The sequence below is a fragment of the Cynoglossus semilaevis genome, chromosome 16 (assembly GCF_000523025.1).
Source record: "Cynoglossus semilaevis isolate Cse_v1.0 chromosome 16, Cse_v1.0, whole genome shotgun sequence".
NCBI lineage: Eukaryota > Metazoa > Chordata > Actinopteri > Pleuronectiformes > Cynoglossidae > Cynoglossus > Cynoglossus semilaevis.
The window spans coordinates 1,466,949-1,486,030 of record NC_024322.1 but is presented as its reverse complement, the minus strand read 5'-3'; the positions used below and the strand labels follow the sequence as shown (position 1 = coordinate 1,486,030).

The 19,082-nt window shown below is 40.1% G+C and overlaps 3 protein-coding genes across 4 annotated transcripts; 2 read left to right on the top strand and 1 right to left on the bottom strand.

Moving 5' to 3' along the window:
* Positions 1-21: 21 nt before the first annotated feature.
* lcmt2 (leucine carboxyl methyltransferase 2) lies at positions 22-12,542 on the bottom strand. Of its 2 annotated transcripts, none has more exons than XM_017040136.2 (15): positions 12,524-12,542; positions 12,342-12,412; positions 11,270-11,394; positions 11,094-11,175; positions 10,825-11,005; positions 10,573-10,729; positions 10,304-10,493; positions 10,126-10,233; positions 8,788-8,875; positions 8,457-8,684; positions 7,327-7,557; positions 7,146-7,243; positions 2,719-2,906; positions 2,491-2,626; positions 22-1,013 (listed from the first exon to the last, which is right to left on the bottom strand). In XM_017040136.2, exons 2-15 carry the CDS (start codon positions 12,384-12,386, stop codon positions 849-851), a joined length of 2,022 nt encoding a protein of 673 aa, XP_016895625.1. In that variant the 5' UTR covers positions 12,387-12,412; positions 12,524-12,542; the 3' UTR covers positions 22-848. The 2 variants fall into 2 exon arrangements, with proteins under 2 accessions (XP_016895625.1, XP_016895624.1); XM_017040135.2 differs by lacking the exon at positions 12,524-12,542 and adding an exon at positions 12,490-12,507.
* LOC103391559 (restin homolog) lies at positions 2,905-5,409 on the top strand. The gene has a single exon (XM_017040137.2). It carries the CDS (start codon positions 3,263-3,265, stop codon positions 5,258-5,260), a length of 1,998 nt encoding a protein of 665 aa, XP_016895626.1. The 5' UTR covers positions 2,905-3,262; the 3' UTR covers positions 5,261-5,409.
* Positions 12,543-12,981: 439 nt separating the features above from the next.
* rab5b (RAB5B, member RAS oncogene family) lies at positions 12,982-19,059 on the top strand. Its single transcript, XM_008327855.3, has 6 exons — positions 12,982-13,113; positions 14,197-14,507; positions 14,721-14,872; positions 15,841-15,963; positions 16,957-17,050; positions 17,392-19,059. Exons 2-6 carry the CDS (start codon positions 14,342-14,344, stop codon positions 17,505-17,507), a joined length of 651 nt encoding a protein of 216 aa, XP_008326077.1. The 5' UTR covers positions 12,982-13,113; positions 14,197-14,341; the 3' UTR covers positions 17,508-19,059.
* The last annotated feature ends 23 nt before the right edge of the window (positions 19,060-19,082 follow it).

The window sequence follows — 19,082 nt, the reverse complement described above, 5'->3', positions numbered from 1 at the left end:
AAGTTTATGCCCCAAAACATGCTCCCATGAAAGGAAAAAGATGTCTTCTTACCTGGTAATGATCCTGAAAACACTGGCACGTGTTGTATTATAGAAAACAAAACTTTATTGAAAATCATCTTTCTTTGTATACAACGTCATTCAAGTATGTTTCGGAGGATGAAAACTTGATTCATTGAACCATTTTTAGACACTGATTCCCAGAGGAACCATATTCCTAATTGTTAATCCTCTTCTTGTAAGTCGCTTTGGATAACAGCATCTTCTTTATCTATTCTTACAGATATTACAAAATATGCTAATATCGGGCGGATAACATTGGTGGACCGATACCTTCCTGATTACAGTTTGTTTTTGTTTCATAAATTTGTCTGATTGAATTTGTGCTCATTCAAGGATAGTGTGACGAAGAGCTGAAAGACATTCAAAATATTTCACTACAACAACAAAAAGAAAAAGTTGTTATTTTAGACATCGGTATCAGCCCAGAATTTCACAAATGCTGCATCCTGATTATTTGTCCATCATGGAAACTAGAACTTTGTGGAGAATAAGGGATACTCCAAATTACTGTGAGATCCCTGGTCTGGTACAGTTAGAGCGTTAGAGTTATTTACACAAGAAACAAAAACAACATTAATCTGTGTAAGAGGTGGAAAAGACATAGGTATAAACCGTCTCCTCCAAAAAAAAAAAAAAAAAAAAAAAGAGATCTTCTGATTTTATGTTTTCCAATTGTTTATTATCTGTTTTGCTCTCTATCTGTCCACAGTATGAAGTATCAAAAAAAAAAAAAGATAAAAAAATATTTCAGGAGATTCCAGAATGACTCCAGACGGGAAGAGACTTTATCCCAGGGCAGCTCCGAGGGCCATGGTGACGGGCTGAAGGTTGAAGTGTGTCCCGAAGGAGAAACAGTTTCCTCCGCCACCAATGACGATCAGCTCAGGCTCCTCTGAGTCTGTCGGCTCACAACAGAAAGAGTGAAGCATCAGAGGCCAAGGAACTGCCGACTGTGGAGCAGACGGAAAAAACCTCAGTGTTAGTCCCGACGTGCACTTGACATTTCATCTTCAATTGTTTTCTGTTATGCCCCCCCCTTGGGGGCAGAAATGTTTTCACACCCTCCCTCTGACCCACAACTCTGCAAATTGAAATACTATTGAGAACCTGATAACATGTATATGTTTATCTGTACAAACCACTGTATAGGTTGCTGCCACCTAGTGACTGGAGGCTTGTTATCATTTAAGCATTACAGCAGTGGTCCACTTATGTCCAAGCATCTCACTGTGCCCCGCCCCACTATTTGAGACCTCACTGTGCCCCGCCCGGGGGGGGCCGCCCCACTATTTGAGAAGTACTGCTTTATCGTGACTTTGGAAGATATGTCACGTATAAGGTTAAGTCAAGAGATTTTCCCAAAAGTCTGCAGTGATAAATCCTCGGTACCAACAAAGGAAATTACAGGGTGTCCTCCGATTACGAAGTAATCGACTTGCGGCATTTGGTGGTTACGCGATTTTTCCAAAAATGTTATAAGAAATTCTTGTTCTACCATCCCGACGTACAGCATTAAAACTAATTTCGCACGGAAACTAGTTGCGAAGCGGAAAACATTGTCACGCAGCTCCATATGCGAAAGACGGCTTTGTTTACGTTGGCTGGCTGTACGCTATACATTGGATTACGCTACTTTCACTTTCTTTTGTTTGTGTTGGGGGTTTGTTTTGGGAATGTTTTGCCCTTCATTATGGCTCCCAGGCATAAGTCAGACTCTTCTGATGTATTAGTATCGGACATGAAAGATTTGTATCAAGCCACCCCTAATTGAAAATGGCAATTTGTGTGAATTTTTGAAAAAAAACAATTGTTATTACTGTACTGAGGTAGTTTGTTTGGAATGTTCACCAAAAGCAGCTGAAGGTTTGTAAAAAGTCTAAGATAATAAAGTACAACTGTCCAACTGTAGCTCTTTTTTGTTTCAGCCAAACGCAATGACGTTTAGCTAACCCTTATCCTAACAGCTCATCTGAAAATTATAGCCCAAATATAAACACTATTGGCAAAAACATTTCGTCAAAAGATAACTGAAATAAGCTGAGAAATAGCTCAAAGTACCCAAATACACATGTAGTGAGATGAAGTGAACATGTACAGCAGGGGGGTCAAACTCATTTTGGGCCACATACAGCCTAATTAGATGTCAAGTGGGCCGGACCGGTAGAATCATAACTATAAATATGTATATTAAACAATGTTGTATTTAATTAAATATAATTTCACAAAACATATCATGAACAGGAAGTGTTTGTCCATTTTTTTTTACTTTCAAAAAATCATCAAGTGGGCCGGATTAAACCCCCCCCAACGGGCCAGTTTTGGCCCGATGGCCATATGTTTGACACCCCTGATGTAGAGTACCATGGTCAATATTGTTCTCATAAGGTGAAGAGGATATCAAAGTAGAAAAAAAAAAAAAGAACGAACCGAGTCCAGTTGGAAGTCCATGCTGATCCCTGTGTCGAGGTCGATGACAGTGACACCTGGAACGTTGTCTGAGTGCAGCCAGACTCCGCCCACCACAACCAGCTTCTCTTCAATCACATGGGCAGAATGAGAATATCTGAAAACAAAGATGTCGGGTCATGAACAGATGTCGGGGTCAGTTCGCGGTTTGTCTCGTTTTTCCTGGTCCGACGTCAGAACAGCACTGACCTGGGAACAGCAGGAGGCTGAGTTTTTACCCTCTCCCACATGAAGCCTCTGTCGGTGGGCTTTAACAAGAACATGTCCCCCAGAGGCTGCCCTCTGCTGTCCAGTCCTCCAAACACGAGCACATGGCCCTGATACGAACAGGCTGAGTGAGAGTGGCGGGCCTCAGGAGCAGCGCCCTCTATTCGGATCTGTGAAACAAACACTCGTCATTAGATTTAGAAACAGAGCTATTTTTCCTGAAACCAAAGTAGGAACGGTCGGAGTTTCACCTGTTTGACCTAAGGTGTCATTGGAACATCAAAGTCAGACATGGAGATGAAAGGTGACGTCACAGTACCACATAGTATGTGTATTACAGCCGAAAATGGTTTGGCAATGAAGAGAAAGCAAAGAAATGGAATAACAAATAATGACAGAAAGAACGTACATCTGCCATTAAAAAAGTTCAAAAATATTTGAAGTTAAAAGTAAAGTGTATGTGTTAATAACAGTTTATAAAGAACATTTTCACAAACAAATAAAGACAACTGAATGAAAGAGAACAATGAGCGTCGCAGAGAAAACCGAGTCCAAAACATTTACCAAAGTGATAAAAGACTACAACATGGACAAATTCAAAATCGACCATAAGGACCCAAAGCTACTGAAGATGACCAGGGAATTTCCTGTCCAGATAGATGTAGAGAATCTAGAGGACGAGTGTCCGCCAACTGAGATCGAATTCCTAATGGGTGAACCGAAGTGGACGCAGACCTGGGAAACCGAGACCGGGGACGAGCAGGAGTGTCTCGCTGATGACCAGCCAACGTCAGAAAACTTGGAGCATCCCACAGAGAAGATGATGAGGATTCAGACCCTGAGCATAAAGGTGAAGGACGAGCTGGACACTCTTAAGGACGCCCTGCGGCTGCAGGGCGAGGTGGAACAAAAGAGCAACGCTGCCAAAGACGCTCTCCAGAGAGAACTTCTGGAGCTGAGGCAGGACAACTTACTGCTCAACAGACAGCTGGAGAAGGAGAGGGAGGCCTGCGGGCTGCTGCGAAACATGACGACGCGTCTGTCCGCCACGTTGGAGACGGAGACCAAAGCCGTGGAGGCTTTGTCCAGAGAGAAGCAGTCGCTCAGCAAAGAGCTTCAGAAGGAGTACAACCTCAGGATGCAGCTGAACCACGAGCTGCTCGAGTATAAAGAGGCCATGCGGCGGAGATACCAAACCGACAGATCCTGCACCGAGCTGGAGGCCAGGAAGATCGAGTCGCTGTCAAAGGAGAAGGAACTGCTCACCCTTGAGCTCCAGAAGGAGCGTTCCTGGAAATTACAGCTGGGTGATGAGCTGCAGGAATACAAAGAGGCTTTTCTGAGAAGATTCCAGACGGAGAACTGCAATCCTGACTCGGAGCCTGGAGACCATCAAATGTCAGAGAGCCTCCAAAGTGAAGTCACCAGGGTGTCTTCAAGGCTCGAGACCGAGACCACAAAGATTGAGTCTTGGTCCAAAGAGAAGGAGTCTCTCCAAGAGGCCTCCTGGAAAATGCCACCGAGCTCTGATTTGAAGGGGTTTCACAACGAAGGCTCCGCAAAGGAGAACTCTCTTTGTCAGGTGTTGGAGAGCCTCCGAAACGAGGTCACGAGGCTGGCGGTCGTCCTGGAAAAAGAGGTCAAGAACAAGAGCCAATCAAACAGGGGCGAGAATGACATGAGCGCGGCGCTGCAGCAGGAGCAAATCCAAATGATGCAGCCAAAGGTTCAGGCGTCGCATCAGAACGTGAGACACTTGCAGAAATTGAAGGAGTCCAGACAAGGTGGGGATGCGATGGAGGTTCAGAATGAGAGAGTAAAGAACCTGAAGATTTCAAATTTTTTGCTTAACCACCAGCTCAGTGTCCAGAGGGACATCTGTGCCAATCTTGAGGCTGAAAACGGCAGGCTCTCCAACAGACTGGAGAAGGAGATACAGAACAACAACTCTCTGGAGAAGCTGCGGGAGTCGGACGCAGCTCAGTTGCAACAGGAGAAAAGGTGGAGGCTGGAACTGCAGAACCAGCTGCAGAAACAGATGTACGCACATCAAAAGGAACTGGAGGCCCTGAAACAGTCGTGCGTCGACTTCCAAGCCCTGCACCACGACCTGGAACACCTGAAAACAACCAATGCTGAGCTCTCCACCAAACTGCAGAACGAAGAAGACCTCTGCCGTCACTTCCACGTTCTGACGCAGAGGCTGACCAGCTACCTGCAGACGGAGCGGAGGAAGAACAAGTGTCTTTCGAATGCACTGCAAAAGGAGATGACAAGGAAACAGCACCTGACCGAGAACATCCAGGGGGATAAAGACGTCCACCGACAGGTACTGGAGGCTCTGAAGAACCTGAAGGTGACCAACTCCGGAGAGGAGGTTGGGAAACGATCTCGTAACGTCTTTGGTTGGAGAAAAAAGAACAAGCAAAAGCAGGAAGAGTCCACCGGCTCCTGCTGTGAACACATATGTGGCGATTCCTCACAGAGGGTGACGGAGGTGGAAACTTCCACCACTCAGGAGTAGGCTGGTTTGAGTTCATTCATTATTTCACCGTCGAAAGCACACCACGTTGATACTCTCTCAATGATCGCAGAGGGACAAGAAACAAAACATGTCATCGTTTGACCATGTCAGCCATGTTTGCACTGGGGAGAAAGCTATGGGATTAGCATTTTAGCTATCTCTCTTTAGCAGCCTCTTTGAAAAAGTGCTTTTGGGAAACTATAAAGATCTCTTTGAAAAAGTGCTTTTGGGAAACTCTTATCATTTCAAGGTCAATTTTATCCAACAGTATCCTAATTTTTAGCACGACTTTTTAAACCGATTTCTGAACCAATAACTTTCGCTTTCTCGTTACGCTAATCGAAGTGTTAGCATTTTGGCTAACTAAGTGGTGGATTTTTTTTGGCTGACTATTACAGTAAGTGTTCATAAACCTTTCTATTTACTCACTTTATTTAATGGAAAACTTTCAGTAGTTCTTAAGCAATTTTTAATTTTTTTTTTAACTTAAAAGCTATTTACCAGCTATTTACAATTATTTAAGGGTCATTTTTACTTCATTCCAAAATGCAGTCGTATCCCTTTACTTTTTTCCATTTAAAGATAATCTGTCAATGTTTCGAAACAACAGGTCATTCAGACTCTTGATACTAACAGAATAAAGTCTGAAAGACGTTTCTTTCTGAAGGTGTAATGATCCTTCAGCGATGCCGCGGTATTACCGGCCCGCAGTAACGTCTGATACACTGGTCAAATTAAACTGGTCTGAATCTGAGAGAAAAACAACAGATAAATACTCTTAAAAATAAAAATGTCCTGGATGTTGTCCGTACAACAGAGGTTCTGCAAATGCTGAAAGTACATTTTTGAAACGAAATTAAAACAAGTAGACTTTGAGGATAAATTAAGACATTTCAAGGATGTTTCAGCCTGGGCGACAGATCTGTCCTTGATGTTGTCAACTGTTGGCTGGACGAAAACACTTCACCTTACTATAGTGGACACAGTATCCTGTTATGTCACCAAAAGACCAACTCTAAGCTGGACAAATGGCTTTGACAAACTCCACTACATACATATACCAAATATATACCAAACTATACAGAAAAAAAAATTTTTTTTTTTACTTAAAATTTGAGCATCTTTATTACAATTTTGAAATGCTCTCTCTTCTGTGGTCTCATCAGTCACCCAGTCGTCAAGGTGGCTTAAAGTGGCATGAATCAAATACAGTGTATTCATAAAAGGTTAAACATGAAAAAAAGATTTCCTGCAGTATTTTATTTTTAATCAACACATAAAACTGTAAGTTTAGGAGTTTACTGCTGTTTTGAGTATGACTGAAGTAATGACATAATATGGGTCATTTTGATAGGTTATGTTAGTGTATGATACTAGGTTAGAGTAACATGGACGTTACTAGAGTTTTCTTTATTTATGAAGGTTTATTATATTGAAAAGTTTTTTTTTTCTGGACTTTCCGGTTTATTGTAACATTTGAATAAATTTTTACTAAGGCATCTGTTTTTTTTTTGGTGGGTGTTTTGTTTTGACACGGGGCAACATGAATTCAGATTGCTCCGGGTTAAGGTCAGGAAGGTCAATAAGTAACTGTACATGCAGATCCGAAAACCTCAGAAAAATATTTGCTGAAAACATCTTGTTATTTTAGCAGCTAAGTATTTTCTTCTGATGTCTGTAGAAATCTACATTGTTCCTGGTCCTGTGCATTAGATAGATAGATTAAATAAATGAAGACGGATGGATAGATGGATGGATGAATAGATAGGTAGATAGTGTAAAATGCTGGGTTTGGAACAATATTAACTGTTTCTAATTAATATGAAACTGGGTGATTTTAAAAACATAGATATGAACTAATCAAACAGATGGAGAAGGTGCAAACCTCAGTCCAGTGCTGCTGCTGAAGACGTAGAAAGTGAGCGTCGCCCAGGGCGGCCTTTGACTCATTCTTTCCTCCAAACACAAACAGGAAGTCCTGACCTATCGAAAGCAAACCAGAGGGACAATCAGTCAAAGTCAAAAACCAAGGAAAAAGGGAGATGGAAACCTGTTTTTTATGTCACCTTCGTGCTGGACGACTGTAGCCGTGTGTCTCCATCTCGGCGTTGGTTCTTCACCTGTACAGTGCATCTGCTCTACACACAGTTTAACTGCGTCTCCGTTCTCGGAGAGATCGCAAAGGTCCAGGTTTACTTTAAACACACTTCTGATTGGGTTGAGAGGAGAAGAGCGACCTCCGAAGACCACAGCGCCTCCACTAGGGCAGGATGTGACGGTGTGGTAAAGTCTGACACCTGGGGAAAAAAATATGTATGTATTATGTGTTTTGTAATAGTAGTGAATAATTGTATTTTTCCAGTGTTGCCTAGTGCTTGATAAAAAGTAGAATTTGGGGATTTCGGGGATCCCGGGGATACGTTTAGATCTTTTTGTGAAATATAGGAGGTCCTCGATGTGCGTAGGGGTTCAGTTCCTAATGCCGACGTGACTCGGATTTTCTTCGTAGGTCGGAACTAACATATAATAAGATATCGTAAAATCAGGATTTGAGCTGTTGGACCTGCTACCTGGATGGATAACAATGAAAAATACTAACCGTTCTGTGCATTCTGGGACCTCCAACTTTGCAAATTAAGCTCTGCACGAAATGTAGGCGAATGAAATATCTGCAGCAAACAGCAACAGATAGTGTGCTGTTGAATTCTTTATTATCCTCTACAATTTGGTCTGACAAAACGGTGGATTTTAACCCGGTGCGATAGGGGCTTTGATCGGAATATGGCACGCTGGTCATAAGTGTAACACTGCTGTAATGCTTAAATGATACCAAGCCTCCAGCCACTAGGTGGCAGCAAATCATAGAGTGGTTTGTACAGATAAATATATACATGTTATCAGGTTCTCAATAGTGTTTAAATTCGTGGGGGAGTGAGTCGGAGTGGGCTGGGGGTAAAAACATTTCTGTCCACAAGGGGGGGGGGCATGACAGAAAGTAATTGAGAACAACTGGGTGAAACGTAACAAGAAAAAGACTTTAAGCAAAATGCTGACTATTTTGATTTTTTTTTCAACAGCATAAACTCTAAGTGTATGTCTTCATTGCCACCCATCGGTAGTTAAAAGCTAACACCTCAATGACATCAACAATACGGAGGTGACGTTAAAAAATAAAAGCAGTTATGATTGCTCTGACCTACATCTGCTGATGGCTCCACATTCCAGGATCTCCATCCAGTAGGACTTCTGTAAAGGACTTGACTGGCCGACCTTCTGCCTTCTCGGCTACAACCTCCTGTGATCAGAACCAGCCCTGGACTCACAGATGTGGACGCCATGCCCAGACCGCCCACAGAAACTGATACAGTCTTCACACTCAGAAGTGACTGACTCCAGGACGGGATGACAGGCGATGACACAGACACTTGACAAAGAGAAAACCCACACAGCTGTGAACACAACTGTCAATATGCAGACTAAAGTTTTAAATATAAACTTTCCAAAGTTATACTTGGTATGAAGTGTACCTGGAGGGGCAGAGAGTAAAGCCTGAGCTAGGGAGGAACCTCGAGATGCTGTCAGGATAAAGTAGTGGGAGCATTTTTGATGCCACTCCTGTAGGAGAAAAAAAAAAAATCACAAATTGTATTTATTTATTAGTGTGAAAATAAAATATGAAATGTAAAAGATAATGGAGGTAAATTTGTTTGGTTATTTTAATTAATGGATACTAAGAAATAAGGATGTAACAAAGGATCGCAAATATATAAAAAATGGACACTAGATGGCAGTGTGCGCCTAAAAACCTTGGTTGTGACCCCACTATTAAACCAAAACCTAAGGTTCCTACATAGCCTAAGTGACATTCAGGTGTTCAAACAGAAAGTGGGAAGAACTTCTTCCACAGAAACATTTAAAATGTTTTTACATTCTTTTGACGTTTAATAAATTAACAATCAGTGGGGTAAAGTCGAGACCAGTTTGACATTTCATTAGAGGACATAAATGGTGTCTCTGTAAAGAAATGTGAATTTATGTTTATTCTGTTATTTTAGATAACAATTTCAGTTTACGAGGTACACGAGACCATTTCAGTTGGTAACAGTATTTTGGACAGTTGCAAATAAAGGGTCATTGCATTTGGTCCTAATTTGTCTGGAACTCATTTTGTTTTACAAAAATCGTGATAGAATCATGTTGTGAACTAAAAAAAATGCTAATCATATCGTATCACAAGTTGAGTGTTTTGTTACAGCCCTACTAAAGATAAAAAATTATCTTAGAAAAATCGAATTGTGAGGTGCCTTAGATGGCAGACTATTAACAATCAGTCATTTCATTAGAGGACATAAATGGTGATGTGCAGTGTCTCTGTAAAGAAATGTGAATTTATGTTTATTCTGTTATTTTAGATAACAATTTCAGTTTACGAGGTACACGAGACCATTTCAGTTGGTAACAGTATTTTGGACAGTTGCAAATAAAGGGTCATTGCATTTGGTCAAAATTTGTCTGGAACTCATTTTGTTTTACAAAAATCGTGATAAAATTATATTGTAAACTAAAAAAATCATATCGTATCACAAGTTGGGTGTTTTGTTACATCCCTACTAAAGATAAAAAATTATCTTAGAAAAATCGAATTGTGAGGTGCCTTAGATGGCAGAGCCCTAATATAAATTATATATTAGCTAAATCAAATGTGTGTTGTGGCACTTTTAGCTTTCAACGTTTAACTCAAAATGAAGAGCTCATCAGAAATGTAGCCTTTAACTACTTGGAAACAAAATGGTCAGAATCTTATCAGAACAATTTTGTGGCAGCAAATATGATAGTTGTCATTATTTTGTTTTTTTTTATTTCACCTCATACTCATCAAAAGGCTCCAAGGATTCAATTCTTCTCCGCTCCTCCTCAGGAACCAGCCCGAAAAAGAAATCATTTATGTCCAGACACACACACTGATCCCAGCCCTGTAAACACAAACACTCACATTAACAAAGAGGTGAGTTCGTTGGCTGTTTACCAATTGCTGAGACTAACCTTTTCCAGGAACCTGCGTCTCTGTGCAGCCGCGTCTGGATACTGCCGCAGGGCGTGAAGGGTGGAATTTAGTTTGCGAAAATGTTCCTGCATGATCAGACCGAAGGGATCACACGGATGGATCTGCTCATACAAGACGAAAAGCGACTGAGGAAAAAGCTTTGCCGCCCATTTGATGACCTTGTCTGACCTGAGAGAGGCATTAAAGCAAACATTTATCAGGTAAATTCTTAATACATGAATAGTTTCTGTTTCTTTGTTGTTTTTACCAATTTGTCTCCATGTAGGTGAGAACCACTTCAGAGAGAATAAGAGTAGGAGATTCCCAGTCCAAACCAGCTGAACTCAGAGCCTCTTTCACTTGAGATTCTTCTCGGATGTCCAACCCCAAGAGACGGTACTGACTACTCCACAGATGCGAAGCTCCTGCAACAACACAAACAAAATTTGGTCAAATTGGCTTTTCCTGAAGACAAATTCTGTTTCATTTCCATTCTAGATTAGGTAAAAATGTGGCAAACCTGCAGAGGGTGGTAAATGCTCATCTAACATCCCCCTTAACGTATTATTATGCATAATCAACAAAGCTTTACGCCGGGCCACATCTGGAAAATCCACCTCGAACACTACAGTTTCAGTTAGGGCTTTTTCTGCATGCAGGCGGAAATATAATGAGTCAAAACCTGCACCAAGAGACAAAATCTGTAAGAGGAGGAAAACAGTGCATTAGATTCAAGTGTAATGTATAGTCCACATTTTTATAAATGGCACAGTAATGGTGGAAACTTACCTGTCTTTTGGGACAGCTCTCAGTCACCTGCAGGAACCTCCTCACACAATGGTCCACAGCTCTCCAGCGGACATAATAACCTCTGAAACGGAAAATATTTACAATTTTAAATCATTAACTCATCACTGACAGGCAGCACTGCTGTTCATTGAGTCCATATAGTCGACTGCTCTGACCTGTTGATGAGCGGCGCTCTCCTGACCACTTTACAGACAAAGTGCTGGATGAATGTGTCTTTAAAGTAGCCTTGAGCTGCTGCAGATGCTTTACTGACCACACTGCTGTCATTGGTTCCCTGCACCTGCATTACAACAAACACAAAGCGTAACAGTTCAGTCAAATTTATTGTGTGCAGAGAATTTCATTTACTTATAGATATACTTATAGATATATACTTATAGATATAGATAGATATATAGATAGATTATCTACTCTATCTATCTATCCAGATAGATAGATAATCTAATCTATCTAGATAGATGGATGGATAGATAGATAGATAGATAGATAGATACTGTAGATGGATGGATAGATAGATAGATAGATAGATAGATACTGTAGATAGATAGATAGATAGATAGATTATCTAATCTATCTAGATAGATGGATAGATGGATAGATAGATAGATAGATAAATACTGTAGATAGATAGATAGATAGATAGATTATCTAATCTATCTAGATAGATGGATAGATGGATAGATAGATAGATAGATAAATACTGTAGATAGATAGATAGATAGATAGATTATCTAATCTATCTAGATAGATGGATAGATGGATAGATAGATAGATAGATACTGTAGATAGATAGATAGATAGATAGATAGATAGATAGATAGATAGATAGATTATCAAATCTATCTAGATAGATAGATTAGATAAATTAGATAGATAGATAGACAGATAGATAGATAGATAGATAGATAGAAGGATACATGGATAGATGGATGGATGGATGAATAGATAGATAGATAGATTTAGGCCCCAGCAGCAGTAGAGCACCAAAACGGCAGTAAAAACACACGAATACGTAAAATACAATAAAATACAAACACGAGTAGCAGCACATACAGTTCATACACAATGTATGTATCGGTACAACACATAAACGTAGTATTATACAACGTATAATGTAAAAAAAAGGAAATGCATTTGAATGACTTCAGTACATTCACATAAATGGGCCGCAACACTGGGTGTTGATCGTTTACAGTATTGTTTATGGTATAGTTTATAGTTTCTTACCGCTGTGTCTTTGCCCTCTTGCTTCTTCCTATTCGTCGTTGGCATAATGTCAGGAAAATGCGCTAAGTGACCTGGAAAAAACCGTTAAAAACATTTGAGTAAATTACTATTGTGTAGTTTAATCTTCTCTGGAGGCCATGTTTCTTACAGCAATACGCCACCACGGAATCAAAATACTCAACTTTTTCCGGTTCTTCCGGGGGAACTTCCGGTCTGTCCAACTGCTCTCTATCGCCAACTAGCGCCTGGAGTATATACTACAACATACCACTACTACGACTAATACTAATACGAGTTATACTCCTTTTACTACAACAATAATAATAATAATAATAATAATAATAATAATAATAATAATAATAATAATAATAAAGGATATTTTATATAATCAAATCTGCTTGACAATCTACAATCTTTATTTAAACCTTTCTGCTTTCTGCGACATGTCATTACACTTTTACGCATCTGGTAGAAGTTAACCATAATTTTTATCAGTCACATGTATTAAAGTTGTTTACGATTTTGAATTTAAGTTTAAATTTCTATGCAATTGTACGGGTTCCAGGTTCCCACTGGTCGGTGGCCAATGTGTCTGGTCTGCTGTCTGGTAAATGCGGTTCTTCCACATAGATTTTGACGATGCGTCAGTCACTGCGCATGCGCATCGCTGTACAGGAAATGTGTTAAGGGTTTTTCTTCCTACCAGCTGAAAACCGAAAACTGTCAACACACTGAAACCTCAGCTCCGACACCGAAACCACAGTTTCAAACGGTAAGTATACCACTATTTTCTCTCTCTGTAGCCTTGGAAGTGAAAACACAGAACTAGTGCTTTTATTTCGACGTCCAAATGTGAATTCCTGGTTTTTGTTGATTCAGAGCTGAGCTCTGTCCCGTTAGCAATACAGTAACACAGATAGACACTGAAGATGAGATAACATTATTTCAGACAAGCCACGCGCACCCGCAACGGCACCGACCTGTCAGTAACGTATTATTACAGTAAAAAAAATACGATCATATATTATTTTAATATTTCTTTTTAAAAAGAAAAGTAACACTGCCACAGCAGCATTAAAAATAATTGCAGCATATTGCTACAGGGAAAGACAAAAGAGACAGAGACAGATTCATGTACATGTTATTAGAAAGGCACTGTTTTCAGTATACCGTTCACACTGACAAGTTCTTTTAACATAACGGAATGTTTTAGAATCTGTTTCTGAACTAACACATGTTGTTCGTCAGCTTTGTTCTGGTTACACTTCAGTTAAATGTTAATATTTTGGCTAATATTTCTCTTTGTTTGTCCATTTACTCAAACAGTTATGGTAAAAAAAAAAGCGTTGCTGACTTAACTATTTGTAGGCATGTTTAGCATTCTTTGGCCTAGTTTGGAATAACATGTAGCAGATTTCCTTCTGTGGGTTTCACCAAAATAATTGTGTGATTAGCATTAAAAAAACAACAACAACGACAACAAAAATAACATTTGTCTATGTTGTGGTAGATTGTCGGCCATTAAGGTACTGGTATTTTCCTGTTTTAATTGCAATGGGTCAACTTGATTACAAATTATTTGAAATATTATACATTTTTGTTATCCGTCAAGATACACCAACCTATTCTTTTATTTTGTAATATTCAAGTAATCTATTACGTGCTCAGTTCTCCACATTCTACGTGGTTACTTACTCCATCTGCACTTGATCAAAGACTCTTTTATCAAAGCCTCAACAGTCCTGTTGGGCAGCTAATCTCAATTTAGCAGCGGTTCATTGTCAGGATCAGAATTACAATAATCTTTATTACATTATAAAGTCCTAATAATCTGCCTTTTAATGTCTTTACACAGACAAAACAGAGAAATAACAGGCTGTGTACACCAAGAGTGAACTGCAGTCAGTTTTGTTTTGGGAGGACAGTGACCGACTAAAAGCCCCAGTGTCCTCTGCGGAGGAGGCCCAGTCCTCACCGTCCCGTCTGCTACTTGGGCCACTATGAGCACCAGAGGGAGCGGAGGCCGCACCAATGGTTCTCTGCCGCAGACCAAGATCTGCCAGTTCAAGCTGGTGCTGCTGGGCGACATGGCCGTGGGGAAGTCCAGCCTAGTGCTGCGCTTCGTCAAGGGACAGTTCGATGAGTTTCAGGAGACCACCATTGGAGGTGAGGACGATCGAAACAACGCAGTGTAAGGAAGTGCAGGGGGGGGAATTTAACAACGTACATAATAAGCATTTAGCAAATTGATCAGTTTTTTTTTATATATTTTTCAGCCAATACTGCCGATGTTTGATTATTGCTTTTCCGGCTAACACTCAGATATCCTGTCAATATACCACATCACCCTGTTGTCTGTTATCTATTCCCCCTGTCTAGCTGCATTCCTGGCCCAGTCAGTGTGTCTGGACGACACCACGGTGAAGTTTGAAATTTGGGACACCGCAGGGCAGGAGCGATACCACAGTCTGGCTCCTATGTACTACCGTGGAGCCCAGGCTGCCATCGTTGTCTTTGATATAACCAAACCGGTAAACTTTTTCACCTACCAGGAAATTGTGTCTTGCTGCATAAAGTGCACATCAAAAATTTTGTATTGTAACTGTAATGTAAATTAGCTAAAGAGCTGAGGGGTGTTTATGGATATGAATGATTAATTAATGAAATTATAAAGCAGGCATGGGCAAACTAAGGCCCGGGGGCTGGATGCGGACCGTTCAGCTTTATAATCCAGCCCGCCAGATTTTTCCAAATTATGGAATTTGGGTAAAAAAGTTCTCTTAGGAACAATACCCAAAAGATTCTAGAAACTATTCTGATGAGGATCACAACGACCCATCGATTTTTCCAAATTATGTAATTTGGAAAAAAAAAAAATTAATGAAATTTATATTATTTATTTAAATAATCATTATACGTCAACAGAAGAGGTGGGCTAAGACACAGCCTATCACCCACATATAAAGTTCTCTTAGGAACAATACCCAAAAGATTCTAGAAACTATTCTGATGAGGATCACAACGACCCATCAGACTCCTAACTGTCCGACTGTCTACACTTTCCCAGTTGACCCCAACGGCCCACCCACCCATGAGGGAGCTGAAGTAGTTTTATTCTTTGTCACACCTAGAGTAGATATTTGCTGTACTCCCCACCACCGGTTAGAACTGAAGAAGCCTCTTGAATGAGAGGCGAAACGTCTTCACTGAGAAAATTTCACATCCAGGTGCCTAACAGAACTCTTCAACCATTATACTTCTGCCTTTTCTCTGCAATACCCAGGTTTCCCCAATAGGTGGCGTGGAAAATTATTAAAGCATTTTAGTCTTTATTCAGGACTTTTACATGTCATTTGTCAATTTTAGTACAATTGTGACCCGCAAGTCAAAGAGTTTGCCCATGCCTGTTATAAAATATTTTTATAACATCATAAGTAGTGCCGTTTTTTTTTACATACCTTTTTCTTTGTTTGTGTTTGTTTCTGGTACGTTTGTGCAGGAGACGTTTGAAAGAGCCAAAGCCTGGGTGAAGGAGCTGCAGAGACAGGCGAGTCCCAACATTGTTATCGCTCTGGCTGGAAACAAGGCCGACCTGTCAGAGAAGAGACTAGTAGAATATGAGGTAACGAGCAAAATGGTGTCATCAGCGTTTATATTTCACATAGTTGTCCTAAGATAAGAGATGGATGTCCTCGGGTATGAACACCGATTCAGTCACATTCAAAAGATAGTAAAGAACGTGTAGATAACTATGTCAATACGGTCTGTGATCTACAGTACACGTCGCTTAGCATAAAAAAAACCATTTCGTTTGTTTCTAAAATACCTTTCCTTTAAAGCCGTTTGTCAAATAGCAGAAATTTGCATAAAACAAGAATCCCGAGACTCCAGATCACAAGACGACATGTCATAAAAAGTGTGAATGCTGGCTTAAAGGAACTCTTCTTGTAAATTAGCTGCAGTCTTTATTAACGGCTGAGGTTGACGTTGTTGTATGATGTCATCAGAGCGGCTGGCTGATGTCCGATATATGCCCATACAACAGGACGGTATAACTGGATTGTCGATGCATTTTTAGAATAGGCTTAGACGTGGTTTATCGTCATTGCACAAAAAAACAAAAAAAAAACAGTGAGTCTGGCAACGAAAGGTCGTTGCCTGGCAACCGGAGTACACAGTACACAACTTGTAGGCCATGAGTAATTTGAGGTATGGCTATATATATATATATATATATACATATACATATATATATATATATGTATGTATATGTATGTATATGTATGTATATATGTATGTGTATGTATGTATATATGTATGTGTATGTATGTATATATGTATGTGTATGTATGTATATATGTATGTGTATGTATGTATATATGTATATATATGTGTATATATATGTGTATATATATGTGTATATATGTATATATATATATATATATAACTAGTGCAAAACAAAATTGTGCTAAATAGAAACTAAAGGTAAATATACATAAAAACATGGTGGAAGTGACAAATGTAAACAGTCCAAGAAACTGTTTCTGAATCTTGATGTTGAATTGTCTGTTGTTATTGCTCATGTTCTGTCTGTTTTTTGTTGGTTTTTTTGCAGGAAGCGCAAACGTATGCTGAAGACACCGGCCTGCTCTTCATGGAGACGTCTGCTAAGACAGCCATGAACGTCAATGAGCTCTTCCTGGCCATTGGTGAGCTATTGTCACTTTTAATGCATTACCGTTACCGATGTTCATAAACACATGTTGGTCCAGCTAAAACAACACAACGGTCAGAACGCATTTGGGAGACCGTGCATGTCCACAGCAAAGTACTGTGAACCTAAAAGCATCAAGAAATACTTTGACAAGTTTTTAAAACTTGTCAAAGTACCTAAAAGTGAACCTAAAAGCATTGCAAGCAAGAAAGAAAACAGTGAATTCTATCCCCTTTTACTTAAACAGCGAGACAAAGGACATGAGTCATGCTATGAAGCTGCTAATCAGTTTGTGGTCAATAGTATTTTTACTATTTTTTTATCTCGTACAAACAGCGAAGAAGATGCCAAAAACAGACACCCAAAACCCGACACATGCAGCACGACATCGTGGAGTCAATCTGCAGGACCCCGATGCCCACTCCACCCGAGCCTGCTGCGGAGGAAACTAGACCCGAACCGCAGCAAAACCAAAACCCTGGTACCCCAGCATCCACACCACCACCACCGCAGACCTACAATCGTCCTCCCTGCCCTTTTCACTCAACCTGAGGGCGTTGAAGAGAATCCCAAGCGTCTCCTCACCTAACACTCCACTCCCCCCTCCAGTCATAGAAACGAGGCAGAAGTTGAAGAGGAAAGACAGAGAACGTTGATGGAGGGGAAGGGATTTCCATCTCACAGGCGGGTTTTCAATTCCAGACGTAATATCAGCAAGATCCGACACTAGTGTGAGGTTGGTGTGTAAATATTGGGAAATAGTTTGCCTAAAAAAAAAAATTGGGTCACTACAGAAGGATTAACAGCTACAGCCTGGTGTAAATAAAGAACAAACATTCGTAGGAGTTATGTTTTTAAATTTGTTTCACCATTTCTAATTTATTTCATCCCCGACTTCCCCCACCCCCATTGTAAAAACCTCCATATAAATTACTTCCAATGTTTCTGTTCAATTTTCTTCAATTCAATTTTTATCCCGCACATATTTAACTGACAGCTACTCATAAGGGAAGGTACTGTGTTACAACGTTGAAAAAAATACAAACAATGGTAGAGCTTTCTCTAAAGTCGTGGGGTTTGGCCCCAAACGTAGCTGAGAAGGTTCCAAACTTACAAAATATTCCAGTTCAACCTAAACTACATTTTAATCACCGGGTTGCTGAAAATATTAGTGTTAAAGTACAACATTGTTAGCTGCCTGCAATTCTAGTGTTGAAAGCCCGGCGCAGATTTCACACGAGACCTTTGACCCATACGTTTGTCTTGTGTGGCGGCTGATTATTTTGTGGAGCTTCAACTTGTCATGGCACCGTTGGAAGCAAATGTAACGAAATCCTGTTTTTTGTTCAATCAATCAAACAGGTTTGTTGCAGGTAAATGTCTTTAGGTATATTTCAATTTCCTCATTATCATCCAGGTGTTGAAGGCACCGGGATACCAAGGCATCTGAAATATTGTTGGATTTTTGGAGTCAAAAGACTCTGGAGCTAATTATCTGGAAGGCTGCCGAATGTTGGAAGTGGCATGAAAATCTGTTTGGAAACGTAACAGCGCTAGTAGAGCGGGGTGTTGCATTATTGAACACTGATTGAAACCACTTCCATTGCTGTGTTTGTGTTTAAAATAAAAAAAAAACAAAAAAAAAACATCGTGACAAAGTAGTACCACATTACATGAAGTTTAGTGACTGCCAAAAATAAATCAACACACAGAAATAACCCATCAGGGGGTTTTAAGTGTGTTAACACTTAGCGTCCTGAAACCCCCTGATGTCATACCAGATCGAAACCCAGACACTTCAATCAAGCAGTATGTCAAATTGTTGTTCTGTTTTGACTCCCTCTCCAGAGTCACCGAGACTCTTTCAAGGCACACTCAGAAACTAAACAACCAAACTCAATTTTAGCACTCTGTTGGAATCCACATGGTTTCTGTCAGCTGTTGCAAAACTGGCGTAATGGGGCAGAAATAGCTACATGTTTAAAATAAAATATCAGAACACAACAAAAAAAAAAAGTCTTAAAAAT